This window comes from Euphorbia lathyris, chromosome 9 (genome assembly GCF_963576675.1).
Source record: "Euphorbia lathyris chromosome 9, ddEupLath1.1, whole genome shotgun sequence".
Lineage (NCBI taxonomy): Eukaryota > Viridiplantae > Streptophyta > Magnoliopsida > Malpighiales > Euphorbiaceae > Euphorbia > Euphorbia lathyris.
Window position 1 is genome coordinate 39,590,582 of NC_088918.1, and position 20,935 is coordinate 39,611,516.

The 20,935-nt window shown below is 33.6% G+C and overlaps 1 protein-coding gene across 1 annotated transcript; it reads right to left on the minus strand.

Moving 5' to 3' along the window:
- Window positions 1-13,161: 13,161 nt before the first annotated feature.
- On the minus strand, window positions 13,162-14,171 carry LOC136207350 (transcription factor MYB93). The gene is made up of 2 exons (XM_065998617.1): window positions 13,903-14,171; window positions 13,162-13,822 (listed from the first exon to the last, which is right to left on the minus strand). Exons 1-2 carry the CDS (start codon window positions 14,169-14,171, stop codon window positions 13,162-13,164), a joined length of 930 nt encoding a protein of 309 aa, XP_065854689.1.
- Between the last annotated feature and the right edge of the window lie 6,764 nt (window positions 14,172-20,935).

The window sequence follows — 20,935 nt, forward strand, 5'->3', positions numbered from 1 at the left end:
TCTTCGGTGTGAAGAGTAAAAACCACGGGACGTTTAAGGAGTCCACCCTTATTCTCTTATTATGATAAAATTGAGAGGAAAGCAAACCCAACAAAGTCTTACAAAGGTTTATAATCCACCAACAACAATCATAAACAATAAGAGATCACAAGAAGAAAACAAATACCACAAAGAGAAGAATCTGTCTACAATCTGTCCCAACCCAAACAGACCTTCTAGACCTCAGAACGACAATCACAATAGTGAGAACAAGGAACAATATATCAAGAAGGTCCTGTCCAAAAATCGTGACAATCCGACGGTTCAATCTCCGTGAATCCACAAAAACGTGAATTGACCTAAGGAGAGAAAGGCCAAAACCGAAAATCTTCTTTTGTGTGTCTTTTCTTCTTCCTTCACTTGTCTCAATAATGACAACTCATTAACTTAAATACATATTAACTTAAACTTCTCAAAGAAGCCAAAAATAATAATAAATGGACTTTAAATATGGGTTGAACCCATAACAAAAATAAACCCTGTGGTTTCACTCGTTTTCAATCATAAACTGTGTGGCTTAAAAATTTCCAAACAGGTACCTTGTGTTACATTCCGTTAGCAAACACAGTCCAAGCTGACTAACAGTGTTAGAAAAAGTCAGTCTCTCACGTCTCTTTTTAATCTATTTTCTTTCTTTCTCTAAACACACACACACTCTCTCTCCCTTAAAATTTGCTTATTTTAGAAACTTTCCTTCTAATGTTTCCTCCATTCTTCATCTTCAAAAACTTACCATTTCTGCTGTTAATCTCAGTTTCCACATCTTCCTCTTTTTGGCCACTTGGAGACATCACAATCACAATTTCTTATGCTGTTGAAGAGAGTACATGTTACTGTTTCTTCATTTGTTCTTTTTACAGCTTCCTTTTATTTTCAGCATTACTCAGTTTTGATTCTTCCTTATTCCTGATATTTCTTCTTTATTTGTCAAGTTCTCTATAACTCGTGTCTGTTAGTCTCGTTTATGATAATTCGAACATAGGAAATTGAAATTGAGGTATGTGTGTCAGACCTGGCTATAACATTTCCTGTTTTATCTTTTGCTTTGGGGTATATAATAATTCCGTAGCTTTCTTTTTCTATTTGTTCTTGCTTTGCCGTATATGATAAGTTCCAATAAGATTAACAATAGAAACGGTAAGTTTTTGAAGATGAAGAATGAAGGAAAAATTAGAAGGGAAATTTTCTGAAATAAGCAAATTTTGAGAGAGAGTAGATGTGTTTAGAGAGGGAAAGAAAATAGATTAAAGAGAGATGCCAGAAAGAGAATTATTTTAGAAACACACCCACTCTCCCTCAAAATTTTCTTATTTCAGAAACTTTCCCTTCTAATTTTCCCTTACTTCATCTTGAAAAACTTACCCTTTCTGCTGTTAATCTCACTGGAACTTATCATATACCGCAAAGCAAGAACAAATAGAAAAATAGAAAAATCAATTATTCAGAGTCATGAACACATAGAAAAAGATCTGCTATATATATACCGCAAAGTAAGAGATAAAACAAGAAATGCTATAGCCAGGTCCGACACACATACCTCAATTTCAATTTCCTGTGTTTGAATTATCAAAGACGAGACTAATAGACACAAGCTATACAAAACTTCAAAAATAAAGAAGAAAGATCAGGAATAAGTAAGAATCAAAACTGAGTAATGGTGAAAATAAAAGGAAGCTGTCAAAGAATAAATGAAGAAACAGTAACTTGGAATCTCCTCAACAGCATAAGAAATTGTGATCACGATGTCTCCAAGTGGCCAAAAAGAGGAAGACATGGAAATTGAGATTAATAGCAGAAAGTTTATGAAATAAACAATTTTTGAGGGAGGGTGTAGTCGATTAAAGAGAGATGTAGGGAATGACAAGATGATGATTTTGATTTTTTGTTTTTGTTTTGGAATTTGTCGGTGATAATTATATAATAATAAAGTTAATTTATAAAATAAATAAATATAAATACAAAAATAATTCTTTATCTTTGACTTTTGACTTTTTTTAACACTCTTTTTTTTTGAAGATAAACAGAACTTTATTGGCTGATATCAGCAGAAAGAATCAAAGATAAAAAATGAGGAGCACAAGACCACTCCTCACGAACAGACCCAGAACTGACCGATCTTGCTAGACAATGAGCGGCACAGTTTGCTGAGCGTTTGACAAATGAGATAGATATATTATCTAGCTCGTTAATTAACAAAATACAATCAGTAATGATGTCGGATAGATATGATAATGCACCATTGACCCCTTGAATAGCTTGCACTACTAGGAGGCAATCCGTTCTGAGCTCCACATTACTTATTCCATTACCCTTTAACCATGAGAGCGCCTCTTTTACAGCCATGGCTTCCGCAATAACTGGTTCGAACAAACCGGATAGGCCCCCATGACAAGCAAACATACATCACCCTTTATCATCCCGCAGTAAAAATCCAAAGGAAGAGAAACCCCTATCCTGAAATACTCCAGCATCTATATTGCAGGCCGTGATGCCTGTATCCGGTTTCTTCCAAATTTTTGCTGCGTTTCCAGGCCTTTGAATTGCAGACTGCCGCATCTCCCAAGCTGTGCGCCAATCGCACGCCTCTTTTCTTGCACTTTGATTCAGAACAGCTACAGGTATGAGTAAATTTTGCCAGACTTTCCCGTTTCTGTTTTTCCATAACCACCAAAGCATATATATTTCAGTACACGCGAAACTGGTACCCATGTTATGGATAATTGCTTCCAACCATGTCTTTAATTCTTGCACCGAATCCATACGATTATCTTCATAAAAAATGACCCATGCTTGTCTTGCATACGAACATTGAATGAAAGTATGAAGTTCGCTTTCATCAGTCTCGTTGCATACTGGGCAAAGGGGGGAAAGGTTGCTGTGTCGTAATTGCAAGTTGGTCATTACCGGTAAACACCCAGACAAACACCTCCACATGAAATTCTTGATTTTGGGGATGGCTTTTAATTTCCACAACTCATTCCACATTTTGCTGTCTAAATTGTATTGTGAATAATCATTGAGGAGACGATAGCCTGACTTTATCGAATACTCTCCCGACCTTTCGAAGCCCCAATACCAAGTATCGTCAGATTCAATTCTCCTTCTTGGGATGGAGAGGATCAACTGTTGATCCTTACTGTTGAAAGTGGCTTGGATCAAAGGTCGATTCCAACGGTTGTCTGGGAGCAGTAGATCTCGAACACTACCCGTAGGTAATTCATGAGTATATAGTGATGAGATTTTGGGGTTTACCTGGTCCGGGATCCAAGGGTCATCCCAAATGCGTGTCGACCGACCATCATTGATTTTCCGCCTTAAGCCTTTTAATAGCACCTATCTGCTCGAAAGAATGCTACTCCATATGAATGAGGGGCTGTGACCAGATTCTGCACGTAGGAAGTCAACAGTGGGGAAATAACGAGCTTTTAAGAGACGAGTAACCAAAGAGTTCGGATTTTGAAGCAGACGCCATGCTTGCTTGGCAAGCAGGGCAAGATTAAACTCCCGTATTCTTCGAAAGCCGAGACCTCCCAATTTTTTTGGAATACACATCTTGTCATAGCTCATCCAGTGGATACCAGAGGTAGCACTGCTATCAGCTCGCCACCAAAATCGGTTCAGTAACCGTTCAACGTCACCATAGAATTGCTTTGGTAGGAGAAACACGCTCATTGTATATGTGGGGATTGATTGAAGGACTGACTTGATTAGGATCTCTTTTCCTGCGCGGGAAAGAAACTAATCTTTCCAATTATTCAACCGAGATCGAATCTTGTCTTTTAGGTACCCAAAGGTCAATGTTCTGCTCCGCCCCACATAGGCAGGTGCTCCAAGGTAGAAACCGAGTTCTTGCACCTCCGAGATGCCTAACAAATCGCTTGAATTACGCTTCGCTAGTTCACTTGTGTTGGAGCTGAAAAATAGCGCCGACTTGTTTAGATTAATACATTGCCCAGATGCGCGTTCATATGATTGGAGGCATTGCTGAATTACTATAGATTCCTCACTATTAGCTCGGAAGAATAGATAACTATCATCGACAAAGAACAAATGAGAAATACTCGGTGCAAGGCGCGCTATTTTACATCCATGAATTAGACCTGCACTCTCCTTAGCTATCAGAAGTGCCGATAATCCCTCAGCACAGATCAAAAAAAGGAAAGGGCTCAACGGATCACCTTGCCTTAAACCCCGGGTCGGAATGATTGGCCCCACTTCTCTACCCCCCTGTACTATTGTGTAACTGACCGATTCCACACACATCCGCATCCAATTAATCCAGATATCAGAGAAACCCATTTTAGACAACATGTCCTATAAAAATTTCCAATCCACCCGATCGTATGCTTTACTCATATCAAGTTTCAGCGCAGCTATGCCAACTTTGCCTTGTCTTTTGTTTTTTAGGTGGTGAATTACCTCATATGCTGCAATGACATTGTCTGAAATAAGTCTTCCTCTAATAAACGCACTTTGATATTGTGAAATGACTGACGGAAGAACTTCCTTGAACCTGTTAGCTAGCATCTTGGATACTAACTTAAAGATGATGTTGCACAATGCTATTGGCCTTAGATCTGTAACTTCCTCGACATTAGGCTTCTTTGGGATCAGTACAAGCAATGTGTCATTCATTCTACTTGGGAGCTGGCCAGTTTGAAGGATATTTAAGCAGAGTTCTGTAATGTCTTTTCCGATGATGCTCCAAAATTTCTGAACGATTGCAGGATTCAGACCATCAGGGCCTGGGCTTTTTTCTGGGTGCATACTGAAACAAGCAGCTTTTACCTCCTCAGCGACAAACGGCTTCGATAGGAACAGATTTGCTTCTTCTGTTATACGACTTTCCACTTGTGACAAAAGTTCAGCCGATTCGCTACCTTTGCTGGTGAAGATCTGATGGAAATAACTGCTTAATATATATTCGAGTCCCTCTCCCCATCCACATAAGGTTCCGTTTTCGTCTTTGAGTGCCGTAAATGTGTTGTGCTTTTTTCTGGAGGTTGCATAAGCATGATAATATTTGGAGTTAGAATCACCTTCCTGAAGCCAATGGAGCTTTGCTCTTTGCTTCCAAAAATCCTCCTGTTGCTGGAGGATTTTTACATAATCTGATCTAGTTCTTTGAAAAAGCTCGATACCTATCTGATCAGTCCTTGATCTAAGAATCTCCGTTTGCTGTTTTAGAGAATTGATCTGTTCCGTGAAATTCCCCGCAATAGACTTACTCCATTATTGTAAAGCGGTTGCGCAATCCTCAATTTTGTTCACAATCGGTTTGTCAGATTCCCAAGACGGCTGAACGACGGCTGCACATCCTGTTTCCCTGATCCACGAATTCTCAAAACGAAATCTACGAATACGAGGGGCACGTAACCATACCTTGAGTTGTAGTAGAAGTGCAGAGTGGTCGGAACAGGCTGCCGTTAGGTTCTTTAATACTGATTGGCCAAATTGTTCTTTCCATGCTGCATTTACAACTGCCAGATCCAGCCGTTCTTCTATCCAACGACTTGTGCCTCTTCCGGTTTCCCAAGTAAATTGGCGCCCTTTCATGTTTAAACTACTTAAGCCGCAATCTTCCAAAACTGTCTGAAAACCCTCAATTAACCAGTAAGGTCTCTGCGAACTCCTCTTTTATCTGTAAGACAAGCAATATCGTTGAAATCCCCTATACAGCACCAAGCCCCATCGTATACTGGTGATAAAGACCGTAAAAGCTCCCAAGACTCTCTTCTACGACTTCTCTCAGGGTAGCCATAAAAACATGTGAGTCTCCATGGTTGAACCTGGGGTATTGTAACAATAACGTTAATAAAATTAATTGAATCAGATAGAATATTTAAACTGACTGAACTGCGCCAGAACAATGCAATTCCACCCCCGTGGCCTCTGCCATCCACCACATGATGATTTTCAAAACCCAGCTTCTTGCAAACTAGTAAAACTTTTGCCTCTTTGATCATACTTTCCATAAGAAAAATAATTAGAGGCATGTGGGCACGAACCAGGTCTTGTAAGACCGTGACTATCCGAGAGTTGCCCAACCCTCGGCAGTTCCAGCTGAGCAAACTCATAGCCCTGGGCAGACCTGGCTTCCAAGTCTCGCCTCTCCTCCGCTTTTTGGTTGAACGGTGCAACTGAAGTCTCCTGTAGTGGTATCTGAAAGCCGTGGACATTTAGGGTCCAGGATGAGGGTGTCATCAACAGAATATCTTCTTTTGTGTGTGAGTCAGCCTTTGAGTTGAGTGTTCTGTTTGTGATCGTGACTTGCTTGTTCAGTTTTCCTTTTGAACGTTCACTGTTAATTGTATCAGAAGTCGTGCCACCGGCATCATTATGAGAGAATTTATTAAATTTGGAGGAGTCGGCTTCATCAGATGGATCTCGGAGCCATTCTTTCCCCCTCTGAATTCCGTTTTTCCGAACTATCGTCCGGAGCCAACTCCCGAACCTGCGCGCGTCCGACGTTTCCTTGTTGTCGAACAATGATGGGCAAAATTTATCAGCATGGCCGATTATTCCACAATAAAAGCAAAATTGCGGAAGGCGTTCATATCTCACATTAACCCATAGCCAGTCTCCTCCGCTCCTTTTAATTTTCTGACCCACTTGTAGTACCTTTCGAACGTCGATGGTGATCATAATTTTGAGATAGCCACGACGGAGGCCGGTGAAATTCTTCGGATCCGACTCAATATATGTGCCCAGTTGATTACCAATAGCCTTGCAAACTACTTCCGTCTGAAAGCCAATTGGGAGGTCAGAGAGTTTGGCCCAGATGATGAGATTAGTTAACGTAGGTTGCAAGGCTTGTTCCGTAGGCTCTAGTTTTTTTTTATGATCAAGAGGTTTTGATTGAAAGTCTAGGGTCCGTCGTTTAAAACTCTCTTCATGTCCAATTCGTGGTAGAACTGGAACAAATATCTTCCTTCCATGTCTGTCTCTGTGCGTAGCTTTAACCGCAAGGAACTGTCCGACAATAAACAGAGAGGGCGCTGTTGAGTCTATTTGTAAAAAATCATCTGTTAATTCGAGACCTTCGCCTTCTGTAATGATACACAACTGTGCGTATTCCTCCGCCAAACCTTTGTTTTTTTTTTCCATTGATGAGAATTAGTCGAAACTTAGAGGAAGCAAGCCTATGCCGTTGCGGAAATTTGCGATAGAGGGTTAGGGTTTTGGGGAGGGCTGTGAAAATTGTAAAACTGCAGCTGTGTAAGATGTCTTAGAGTGTCGACTGGGATGGGGGAAGAGCAGATACGGTGATTTCGAAGAATAGAGTTTGGATTTAAGGGTCTAACACATCTCAAGGGAGAAGACGCAAATACTCCAATAGGAGAGACATATCTATGAGTCTTTTGTTTTTTATTTTGCATCAATTTTTTTTTAACACTCTTAGTTAGTTTGGAATGTGTTTACTAACATAACGTAATACATAATATCTGTTTGTAAATTTTTAAACCACATAGTTTATGATTGAAAACGAGTAGAAACATAAGATTTTTGTGTACTTTTCCTTTATTTATATTAATTATTATCACATAATTAAATTTCATGTTTATTTTAGGCATGTTAACCTATATTTGATATGAAACTTTTTGTCCCAATTCTAATTTTTTAAATTTATATATTACACAAACCATATTAATTTGTCACAATCTATTTTAAGCATGATGAAGTGCTTACTTAAAAATATGAACCATCTATTCAAGTTGTGCTTTTCAATAATTAATTTATTTTTAGTATTTAATTTTTTTTTAAAGTTAACAGTGACTTGCAAAATGCCACAACTAGCATTATACTCTCAAAATGCACACATACTTTTTCATATATATATATAAAAAAGAAAATATCAATAATATTTAAAATTTTATTATTTAATGTTATTTGTACGAAAAATAAAGTTTTGTTGATACATATTATGGTATACATTTTTCATGGAGAAAAGTTTTTCTTGATGCATGTCACTTCTAGAGATTTATTTTCCTTAGTACACCGTTCACTTAAAATTTCCTAAAGTGAACATCGATTTTCCCAGGGGAAATATCTTAAACGAAACCAGAGGAAAGATCTTGAGAAACTCCAATGGAAACATGTTGAAGGAAACTAGGAGAAACTTCTTGGAGTGAACCTCAACGGAAACCTACTTCCTAGAGTGAACCTCAACGGAGACCTATTTTCTTAAAATGGAACTTAGAGGAAACCTACTTGTTAGAATGAACCTCAGGAGAGACCTATTTTCCTAGAGTGAAACTCAAGGGAAACCTACTTCTTAAAGTGAACCTCAAGAGAAAACTATTTCGTGGAGTGAACTTTAGGAGAAATTTGAGGTAAACCTAAAGGAAGATATGAGGCCATTTAATATTTTAAAATGTGTTGTATATGCTAATTTAAAAGCAGAAGAGTTAGAAAACATCAGAGTCAATCCATCATGGAGATCATGAGAATCAGATGGTGGAGCAGTTACTCAAGATGTGATCTGAAGATGGAGAATGTAACTTAGTGGAAGGTAGCAGGAAGTTACCTCCAACATCCATAAAAGTCAGAAATCACGGTGAAAAGGGACAACTCAAGACATACTCAAGCAAAACTTTAACAAATTTTATCTAGACTTCAGTAATTTAAATTTCTCAGTCATTGTCTTAACTGTATTTTTCATTCAAGTTCAAGTTCATCCAAGCTTTCAGTACAATTTTATTTTGTTTATTTTTCAATCATTTCAGTAAGCTCATATCATTTTGGTAATCGAATTCTTTTTTTCGATCTCTTTATTTCTGCCAGTCATATAATTTTTACAGGTTAGTACACACAATTTTATTCTATTGCTTGATAATATTATAATTTTTTTGGCACATTTTCCATAAAAATAAGATATTTTTGACATTTTGGTGGGATAAATAGAGTAATAAAAAATGTGTTTCCTATGGGAAAACAAACATGAACATAAATTGCGTATTAATTGGAGGTCGACCGAAGACAATTAATTAGAGTATAAGTTATCCATATATAAAAGCTGAAAGCTTTCTCTTTTGGGTAAGTGTTTTTCATAACTAACAATTTAATTGCCAAGTGCTCAATTAGAAAGAAAACGTGGTAATTAATGAGTGGTGGATATTTTAATCTATTTTCTATTAAATGTAAATTAATACTAATTTGATTGAACAATTATTTTGAAACATGTACAAGTCCTTTAATCATAAGTAAATAGTAATTGTACACGTGTATGAACAAGAAGAAACAATATTGTTATTAATATAATATAATAATAAATAGTCTTAGGTTAGAATATATGCATGGTTATTTGGCAAAGGTAGGTTAGTTGTTTTTAAAAGGTCAATAAATTACCTACTGTATCCAAATGCTTATCTTCCAATTTTGGGATTTCCATCCCTAATTTCCTACTCTTCCATGCTAACTTAGACACATAATTATTAAGCTTTACTTATAATTGTTAATAATTAAGCATTTAAAGTTTAAATTGATAGCTTAAATTATATATAAAAATAGTTATTATTATTAATTTTATATACTTCTGCATGCAAGGTGTTTGGTAACTCATTTTTGACCCCATGTTTGCATTTTCACTTTAAAAATGAGAGTTTCTGGTGTTATACATCTTCTGTTTGCCTTTTGTGGTTGAAAAATAGCTCTTTATAAAATCAGAGAATCTCTGCTTTTTTTGAAAAAGCAGCCTTTCAAATAGTAAACAGCAAAACGTAACAGCAATCAGCAACAATAAACAAGGTAAAACAAATGAGCCCTAAGTTTGAAACATGTAATTACCCAACATTTTTCATATTGCCATATTAGAAATACTATTTTAATAAACCATTTAAAGTAAGAATTTAAGTTGATAGCTTATTATTATTATTATTATAATTATATGGGACAAGATTTTTTTTTTTTTTTTCCAAAGATGATAGATAATTTGGTTATCGTTGAGATTAATTATAGAAAGGGAAAATAAGAGAGACTTTTGGGTTGATTTAATTTAGCATTATGTGATCATTTGCTTGTATCTAAAGAAAGTGGTGTTACCTAATAAGTAACAAATAGTATTGACTTTCTATATCAAAAGAAAGACAGTTAACTATATATCTTACTTAATTAAGGAAAGATAATTAGCTTTTGTATTAAGTATTAATACTTTTGTTTTGGAAGTCACTCTCCAAACTCAACATCAGAGACAAATAGGTTTAGGTTTTTATATATGTCTCTCCCTTCCAAACTACAAATTATATAAAGTATATGGGTGTTGTTACATGGAGTCTCAAATTCCCACCCCCAGCCCCGTGAAAGGACGAAAATACCCTTTCATGGGTTTTGGATGGGAAACGGCTATTTTTTTCTTCCCGACACGCGGGCGTGTGGCTATCACGCCTCACCGTGTGGTCGGGCGTGATAGCCATACGCCTCACCTTGTGGTCGGGCGTAACAGCCACACGCCCGACCACACGGTGAGGCGTGATAGCCACACGTCCGACCGCACGGTGAGGTGTGATAGCCACACGCCCGTATGTCGGGAAGGCAAAAAAAATAGACCTGTTATTCAATTAAACCCGTAAATACCTATAAACACTACACAATTTTAATTAAAACCTGCAAATAGCATACAATTTTAATTAAAACCCGTAACAATAATATAAGTTCATGAATAAATATTAACTAAAATTAACAAAATAAAAATTTAGTTAAACAAAATAAAATTTACAACAACTAAACTTAACTAAAATTAACAAATTAAAATTGACAACATAAAAACTACATTAACTAAAAATAACAAAAATTAAACTAAATTAAATAAATAAATAATTGCCCATACACTACACGGGTGTATGGGCATCATGCCGTCACCATTGTGAGGGCGTGAGGATATCACGCCGCACCACAGGTGACGACGTATGAATATTGTGGTGAGGCGTGAGGCTATCACGCCGTCACCTGTGGTGCGGCGTGATGTTCATACGCCGCACCTGAGGTGACGACGTGATCTCCAAACGCCTCATGTCCCGATTTCGATTTCGAATAACAGCAAAATCCGATGCAAAAAACGTCCAAAAAACATCAAAATCAAACGGAAATACATATCATAAGTCCATTTCCTTTGCCGCCCCTCCGCCGATCCATGTTTTCATTAATAAATTAGTCCGGATTAGATTAAATGGAGTTTAGGTTGTTTGAGAGGATTTGAGAATTCTGAAAATTGTCTAAAGGGTATTTCGGTCTTTTCACGGGGCTAGGGGTGAGAATTCAAGGCTGGGTATAGTAATTCACTATATAAAACTAGGTCTTTCTATCTTTAAAGTATAAACATAAAATTAAGTGGCATTTGATATTATTACATCATTTTTACTCTCTCTCTAAATTATCTCTTATTGATTTTGGTATCAGAGTCTACAACCTTTAGACTCTCTCTCTCAACAAACGAAGATATTATGACTCTCTTATTAATTTTGATTCAAAGTTATTTTTGACCAAGTTTAATCCGTAGTTCCTAAAAATAAGTATTTGATTTTGTTAGTGGGATATTTGTGGATAACAAATAAATTTTTATTGTTTCCTCTAATATTTTATTGTTGCATTATAAGCTTATAAAAAAATTATTAATCTGTATTTTTAAAGTGTGCAGAAATTGATATATTCAATAAAATTCTCAACACCGTATTTTATTATTAATTTCTTTTATATTTTTTCTCAAAAAAACCCAACATAGTTAACGTTAAAGACGGGCTTGAATGCAATAAAAAAAATGGAAAAAACAAAATATATAAATGACACATATAATTAAGATGGTTTAACATGAAATTGTATAGATACAAATATATAGCATTCTAAAAAAGTTGTTTGTAAGTTACTAGCATATTTAAAGTAGAAAGCAAGATTTACAAAATAATATATAGTATTGTGTAATCAAGGAAAGCTTAGAGTAATAATTTGTTTTATTTTATGGTGTTCTGTTCTATACACACACAATATGTGTAAATTTATTAATGTATACTCAATTTAATCCACACTATAAATAATTAATTATTCGTTAAAAAGAAGAAGAAGAAGAAGCTCATGAACAGCAGATTGTACACATCTCCGGGTGGCTTAATCTGACATTGGCCATGACTCACAACTTGCTTCACTGCAAATACCACATTTACAATATTATTACATCACTCAATTTCTAAACGAAATCAATAGCTTCACTATAATAATATATTTTCACATAAGCAATTATCTAATTCAAAATATATCCATCTCAATTAAAGAATAAAGACCCAATTTAACTAATCAATTTGGTCTCCAGATCAATTATCTAAAAGGAATGAATTTTTAAACATCACTTATTCTTCAATTTCCTATGTTGAGCATCATATCATCCGTGTATCGGGTTGATAATTTAATGATGCATTACATTTCAACTAATATTATTAATAATATGATGTAATTAGTTATATATATATATATATATATATATATATATATATATATATATATATATATATATTTATTTATTTATTATTCATATAAAATTCTAAATCTTATATAAATCTTAGATTCCAAAAAATAAATTCTCTAGATTCTAAAATATATAACCTCAAATATTGAATTATTGATTTGATGCATGAATAACGCGATGCACCATAGATATAGTACAACTTCTTCCAAATAATACTTGTTAACACATGTTAAAAAGATTTAATATAGGAGTCCATTGATTTTAGTCTAAAAAGCTGATTAGCCCTTTGAAATTATAAAATGTCTTATTCTGGATTTGTTTAAATGACATGATTAATTTTCTAAGTTCATATGTCAAAATAAGATAGGTTTTGAACAAATTAAAATTACATCTAAACAAGTTTATGAAGCCAATAACAGCAGTTAGGTTTAAAGAAATCTATGGAACTAACAAAATACTTTATAAGTTTATTGATGAATCGATTTTTTTTTTTTTTAAGATAAGTTTAAAATTCAGGATGTATTAATGAGTTAAAAGAGGATACCGTATCATAAAGTTGACATGGGAGGATTGATTTGATAAAATATGAGGAATAAAATAATACCAAATTAGATTTCGAGCCAAATTGACCTATTATAACAAAAAATAATAAAAAAGGGGTATATGGTTGCTTACTCAATTATTTGTCTCCAGTAAGTATCAGTTCCTTGATCATCCATAAGCTCGCCCCAACCTTCAAAGCTTGTTGAACTAGAATTTGGACACTGCTCATCAGAAATCAATGGAGGAAGAACTGGAATATCACAATTATAACCACCCATTTCTTCATCATTCCCAACTTTTGAATCCTTAATCTCCTGGTAATCTCCCACTAATGAGGGTTGAAGAAAAGCTTCCAAGTTAGATAAACCCTCCTCCTGTCCAGAAAACCCAGCAAGATGACTGCTGCTCATCTGAGACCCATTAATGTAATCATACAAGTGTTGCTGCTCTCTGAAATTCGGACCCAAAGTTTCCATATTTGGAAATGGACTTGAAAGTACTTGAAATATATTGTTCAGCAATTGGAGTTTAGCTAGGTGAATGGGATCCACCGGCCGGAGGAGACTACTTTCCCCGGCCCAAGGAGGAATATTATTAGTATTAGCGAGAAGATTAGTGAAATTAGCAAGAAAGTGTGGTAAATTAGCAAGAAGATTAAGGTCAGTTCTTGGCCTGTGTGTGACAGGGTCAATTCCCATTTGCAGAAGCTTCTTCTTTAAATGTGTATTCCACAAGTTTTTAATTTCGTTGTCAGTCCTTCCAGGTAGACTTTGTGCTATGGCTGACCATCTGCAAAAAAAAAACTATCAATTTTAAGAATCTCTCAACTCAAGATGTTAGTAATTAAGAATAGTTAAAAAGAGAATTACTTGTTTCCAAGAATGGAATGAAGATTGATGATGATTTGTTCTTCTTCTTGGGAGAATTGGCCACGCTTGATATCAGGTCTAAGATAATTAGTCCATCTAAGTCTGCAACTTTTTCCACACCTATTTAAACCAGCAAGCTTTGGAAGAGCTCTCCAGCTTCCATGCCCATGTTCCTGAATGTGATCAATCAGCTTCTTATCTTCTTCAGGAGTCCATGGTCCTTTCTTCAGGTTGCTTTCTTCCTCCATTGATAATGATGATCTCCTCATTATTTACTTGCTTGATTGATGGAAAATGAGTGGAAGGAAATGGAGGAGAACAACTAGTTATATAGACTGATATGTGAGAGCAAGTATTCTAGACCTTCATATGTAAGATACAATAGCAAGGCTTTGATTTTATGGGTGATGGATATGTCACCTTAAAGACTATATTTTCTTTGCTATTTCACCTGGAATTTCCAATTCTATCCTTTCCTTCTTTCATCTTCTATTGGATTTCCCTTTCAATTTGGACTTTATTCCCCCATTATTCTCCTTTTAAATGATATTAGAGATTCATTAGTATTAAGTTAGGGGTTATTTTCCCATTAGTAATAAGTTAGGGATTATTTTGTAATAATTAGTTAGAATATTATAATGTTACTGGTAAGAAGGTAAAACCAAATCAAAAGTAAGTTTTCTCAATCTCTTTTGTTTTTGCATTGTTTATTTCGGTTATGGTATAGGTTTATGTTTAAGGTTTTGATTTTGCAGTGATTTAACATAGATTGAATGTGTTATGTTTTGTTAGGGTTAGTGTTAATGGGTACAATGTCGATTTTTGAACTCATTTGAGTTGTATATGTGTAATTTATTGGTTTAGAACTTCTCATTTTGGCTACATTGTTCATCTACGATACATTACAATTTATGATTTGAAAAGCAATAAACCCATAAACCCTCACCTAGGGTTTTGCAAATTGGTAAATGCGAAGACTATGACCAATTATGGAGTCATTTTTATGCAAAATAAAAAAGGGTTTTCTTAAATAGGCAAATGTGAAGACTATGACGAGTAAAGCCCATTTTTAGCAAAAAGGGATTCACAAACATGAAAATGTAAAGATTATGATGAATTTCGAAGCCCTTTACAGATGATTCACAAAATCTATTTTGCGAACATTCAACATGGATTGCAAATCACATTTTAAGTATTGTTTCATAATTTTGGTACATGTGAATAGTTTTACTTCACAATTAGTTAAATGCAAAGCCTTAAGGTGAAATGCAAAATTGTCCTATTTTGTCTGAAATGCAAATGTATTATTTGAAGTGCAAATTATTGTCTGAAATGTAAACTTTTTTCATTTTTATAGAGCCACATGTCCAAGGTAAAAACAGATAGTGGTGTAAAATTTAAGCATTCACGGAGTTTGGGGGTTCAAAATGCACAATAGCAGTAGGAGGTGACATTTCTACCATGATTGAGCTGCAAAGTAAATTGACACCCTCATAGAAAAAGATGTTTTAGACATCTTATGGATGTCGCCTTCAGTGCTGATCCTGAGATTTTAAAAGCCCATGGGCAAATTACCAAATGGGGCCCTAATAAATAAGTGCAAATAAAAAATAAATTAGAAAAGTCAATTGTATAAAAGAAGATTACTTAAAAATGACATTTTTTTTTGTTTCATTTAACAAACGATCTAATAAAAACATTTTATATTACTTTAAGTATCCAATTACTTATACAAAATGATGTGTACGAGCATTTTTAAATGCAAATTTCTTAAATTTAATAATGAAATAGTTCTAATAGATTTTATGTTGTTTATGACACAAAGAATAATAGATTTTATGTTGTTTATGACACAAAGAATGATAACAGAAAAATGAAAAACAAAAAATCTGAAAATCACTTCTCTTAACGGGATTTAGCGGCTAAGTTCTTGAAATTGTAAAATTTTGATACGTTTTTTCCAAATTACCTCTGAAGTTCAAATAAATCAGAATCTAATAGTTTCTCAAGTAACAAAAAAAAAAGTCTATTAGCAATTGGAAGTTTCACAGTGAGGTGATTAGAGAACAAAATTGATTATATAGCTGATGAATTGAAAATGAAATAATAATACTGTTTAATATTCTTTGGGATTGGAGTGTGATTAAAGAAATGAGAGATAAATTATAAATTTTTTTGTTAGGATTGATGGGTGAGAGAGATAATTATAAAAAGACTGAGATAAATTAGGGATTTGATGTCTAACATTTTTATTAGGAAATTTAGAAAGAATCTGAGATAAATTAGGGGATTTGGAAAGACTATTTAGTAACTGATGCTCATGTTTTTAATCAAGTATAATTTTTTTAAAAATTTAATTTGATGCCAACGTTTTAAATTTGGAAAGAATCTAATGGCAATCAAGTATATATATATTTTTTAATTTAATTAAGTATAATTTAAAAATATATAATAATACTAATATATTATTATAATGGGGCCTCTCTCATCCTTGTGCCCTGGGCAGGCGCCCCTCCTGCCCATGCTTAGGGACGGGCCTGGTCGCCTTCTCTGGTGCCATTGCTCATATGTTGGGAGATTGAGCATGTCGGATATCTCCCTAGAGAGATGTGGTTCTCTATTGGAGAAGTTGAAAATGAGGTTTAGTGGTAGTTCGAGCTTATCTCTTTGTTTGGATCGTCTTTTGCTTGCATGTGCATTCGTAGATCAAATGAGGTTGAATCAACACCTACAGAAGTGTAAATTCTCTCTTTTATCCTCTGTAACTTAATTTTTGTTGAAACTCAGAGCAACTTCGATTCACCATCCACGTATGTCATGGTACTTGCAACCTTTTTCCATTTAGCATTCCATGAGATCAAACAAATAACAAACTCTATGGACATACTTTTAATGAAATGAGCAAAATACATTATCAAATTCCTATAAGAATCATATCATATTAAACAAAGACATAGAACATGTAGTTCGAAATTGAGTTTTGATTAAAAGATAAGCTTCTAATTTTGACAATCAGTTCACATTTGAGGAATTGTGAATCGCAATTTTATATACTAGTTCACAATTTATATAAAATGCGAAATAAGCTTCGCATTTTGTAGACTGTGAAGCACTATACAAAGAGTTCCTTTGCAATTGGGTAACAATTTATACTAAATGCGAATGATAAAATATAGCTCACAATTTATCAAGTTGGTTCGCAAATTGCGATTTGTGAACAATCGAAACCTAGGTTAAGTGTAACTAATTGCGTATAACACTTGTGTATAACTAACCTAGAATTGTAATTAATAATTATGTATTTAAAATCAACAAAAACTTACATGATATTGGAAATCAACAAGAGTTTGGATTGCTATTTAAAAGTGATTTATAGATGAAGCTTGAAATTGTTCTAAAAAACCTACATTATGTGTTGTGTTTTTTTTAAAGGAAAATGTAAACTTTATTAAGAATCTCCAAGAAAAACGTTACAAAGAAAAGAAGGGGGAACATAAGCCCACACTCCATAACCAGACTCAAAACCGATAGCTCTCACTAGAGTATGCGCTACACGATTCGTTGATCAACTAACAAAACTGATATGCCAGTTAATGATATTATCACAAAGGGATTTACAATCAAAGATAATAAAACCAAATACAAAATCTATCTCATCTATGAAAAGTATTAACAAATGTTTGAGAATCACATTCGAGGATAATATCTTGGTAATTGTGATCTTTCAACCAACTGAACGCTTCTTGCACACTAAAACATAAGTGGGTCTAAGGAACCTGATAATAGTCCAGCTGATGCAACGACCAGATTACTAGAATGATCTCAGATAATGAAGCGAAAACTAGCAGTGCTTTGAGTAGGGAAAATCGCAGTATCAATATTACACTTCAACATACCAGGCGAATGCGGACACCACTTTGCAGATGGATGGGCATGCAGAGAAGAAGAACTGGCAGACATCGAACATAACTGAGTTTGGAAATGAGAATTAGGAAAATATGTAATGGAAGAGTCTAAGGTCTTGTTTGATAAAGCACTTAATTACTTAAATTAAAATATTAAGCACTTATTTAATTTAAGTGCGTTTGATAACAGTTATTTTTCCACCACTTAAATTAGTTAATTAAGTTAAAAACCACTTATTTTGGTAAGTTAAAATAGTTAACTTAACATTTTAAGTTACACATTATCAACTAATATTTTTATAAAAGTTATATTATTCAATGCTTTCAACACTTATAATATTCAACACTTAAAATGCAGTACTTATTTTTTCAGCACTTAATTTTCAGTTTTATCAAACAACACCTAAGTAGTAGCATATATCTATATGGATCGAAAAATGTCAATGCGTCTCTTTATTGGGTCAATTTTGTAAAATTTACTATATTATCTTGAAGACTTTGCATTGTTTATCCTCTTGATTATATGTTGTAAATTTGATTGTAAGGATGACTCCGAACATTAAGTCAATGCAGCCATATATATAGAAGTCAATAAGAGCAGGTTTTTATGTGTTCTAATTTCCTTTAAGAAAAGAAAAAAAGTTAATGTGGGGGGCATTTTGGGTAACGTAACCATGAAAAATACGTAGGTGAAGAAGAGAGACAAATAAAGAAGCTTTGTGTTCTTCTATAATCTAATTTAGCAATGGTTACACCAATATTTAGATTAGGTTTTACACGTGTCACTCATCGAGAGGGTCAAACATCTGTAATTTTTCACAAACACAAGAAATCTCACTTTCTTTAATTAATTTAATTTCAAAGTTTAAGTTAATAATCAGGTATTACACGCAACACTATTCAGTCTTTAAGTGGACCCCGCTTAACCCTAACACACTTCTAACGACTAATATTTGATTCTTTTTATTTTTATTTTTATTTTTAATGGTAATCTGTTCATTATTACTACTAATTAAAAATCAAGTTGGCTATTAATTAAAATTACATATCAAGTGGATATATCTATATATAGAATTGTGACTTCGACCGAATTTATACAGTTACTAACAAATATTATTCACGATGGCTTCATAGAAAACCATAAACAAATATTAAATTTGAAGTAATAGAAATGAATTAATTGAAAGTTTGTGAAAGTGTACGAAACACTTAAACATAAATCATAAGAATAGAAATAGACTCATCTCATTAAGAGATTTCTTCGTCAATAGCGATCGTCTAATACGACAGATTACGTAAGAGTAAGTTTGTTATCACCGGACAGAGGAGATGAACAATTCGAATAAACATAAAGTAAAAATAATTTTAGAGAGTATATTTTGTTTCTTGCATTGTGTAAAAAAACTGACAGTTCAATTTTGTTTATATAGAACTCAAACATTGACGAATATTCAGGAACAACCGAAGTAACGGTGGTAATTAAAAAATTAATTTGTATTTATGAATATGATTCAGTTCAAATGTTCATTGATATTGATAAAAGCAAAGAAAAATTACTAAAAAAAATTAGTAACCATTTATTTAGTAATTAAGGGTACATATTGGAAAAGAATTATGAGTACAATTTTATCTTAAAATCATAAATAAGATTTGTAAATTGTGTAAAATATGAAACATGATATATATTGATACATAAACTGGTAGGTTGAATAAATTTTTTTATGTGGTTAATGTTATGGCTATATATATGAAGAAATAATATGTGTGCTGTATAAAAAAAAAAAGAAAAGCCCGTGAGTTCGTTCGTTTGGTATTGCGCTCATTTGTCAAATATGACAAATCAACGCTTTTGTATGCAGAATGTAAGAATAAGCCAACTATAGATTTGTGATAGGTTTTTAAAACCATCTATAAGTGTACGATAAGTTTTTTAAGTCAACTATAAACATGTGAGGTTATTTTAAAAGTATGGTGCTAATAGGCAAAACTAAGTTTAAAAGTGTAAATATGCATTAAACCTAAATTAAAATAGGTTTAAATCATCTCATCTACTTTAAAATATTAAAATAATATTAAATAGATGGTGTATAAACTAACATTAGGGGGGTTACAAGAGACGGAAACACCTCTACTCAAGGATGGAGCTGGTGACCGGAGGGGCTCTGGCTCCGCCCCTCATTAAACCATCTATATTCTCATATTAAAATATTTTGATAAGATAACTTTATTTTTTTATTCTTTGAAATTTCTAAATAGAAATCATTAGAAACTCAAAAAAATTTCAAATTTATTTTGAAACAAAAGATATTCATGTATGTTTATTGTGTTGCAAATATTTATCATCGTCAAAGGTTGATACATTAAAGTTATTAAAAAACGGAAAGTTTGTATTCAAAAGCGTAAAGCGCCGCCTGATGAAGATGCAGAATTGGATGATCCTCTTATATCATCAAACACATCAGAAATATCTTTAAGTGTGGTTTGGTTTTATTTTATAATTAAATAATAATAATTATCCAACTAATCCTATTAAGAAGTATTCCAATTGCACAGTTCATCTTCCTTTTTACCAAACAAACCCATTTAATATATTTTCTTTCTTTTTTGTCCTTTTATCCTTGCTCTAATATATATTTTGAATTTGCGTTTTAATATTTTGTTAATGTTAGAGATAATAAATTTTTTGAACTTTTTGGATTGAGTGGTTATTTGATATAATATGATAAAATATATCTAATGTTTTTATGTTGTATGTAGAATAAAACTTGTTTATTAATAATCTCCTAATTAGAGCTAGGAAGAATACAAGTATAAAAATACAATGAATAAGTGAAATAAAATCCTCATGAAACTAATAGAGTAAGAGATTATTAGGATAGAAAATATTATCGAGGATAACTATATAAGAGATAATTACAAAAATAATATGATATTATCACTTGGAATAAATCGAATAGATAGAAAACCATTTCTATAATCTTGCGTATCGTTAAGATATCGCAAAATGCGTTTAACACTCTTCCAATGTTCGTCTGTGGGACAGTGAAGAAAGTAATAGAATTTATTAATAGAAAAGGCCACACCTGGGCGAGTAAGAGTGAGATATTGCAATTCTCCAATAGTTCTTC

Bases quoted from the DNA above. Each gene is read 5' to 3' on its own strand.
- LOC136207350 (XM_065998617.1), bottom strand. From the start codon at position 14,171: ATGAGGAGATCATCATTATCAATGGAGGAAGAAAGCAACCTGAAGAAA. The intron at 13,823-13,902 runs GTAATTCTCTTT...TTTTTTTTGCAG, and splicing joins CATTCCATTCTTGGAAACAA to ATGGTCAGCCATAGCACAAA.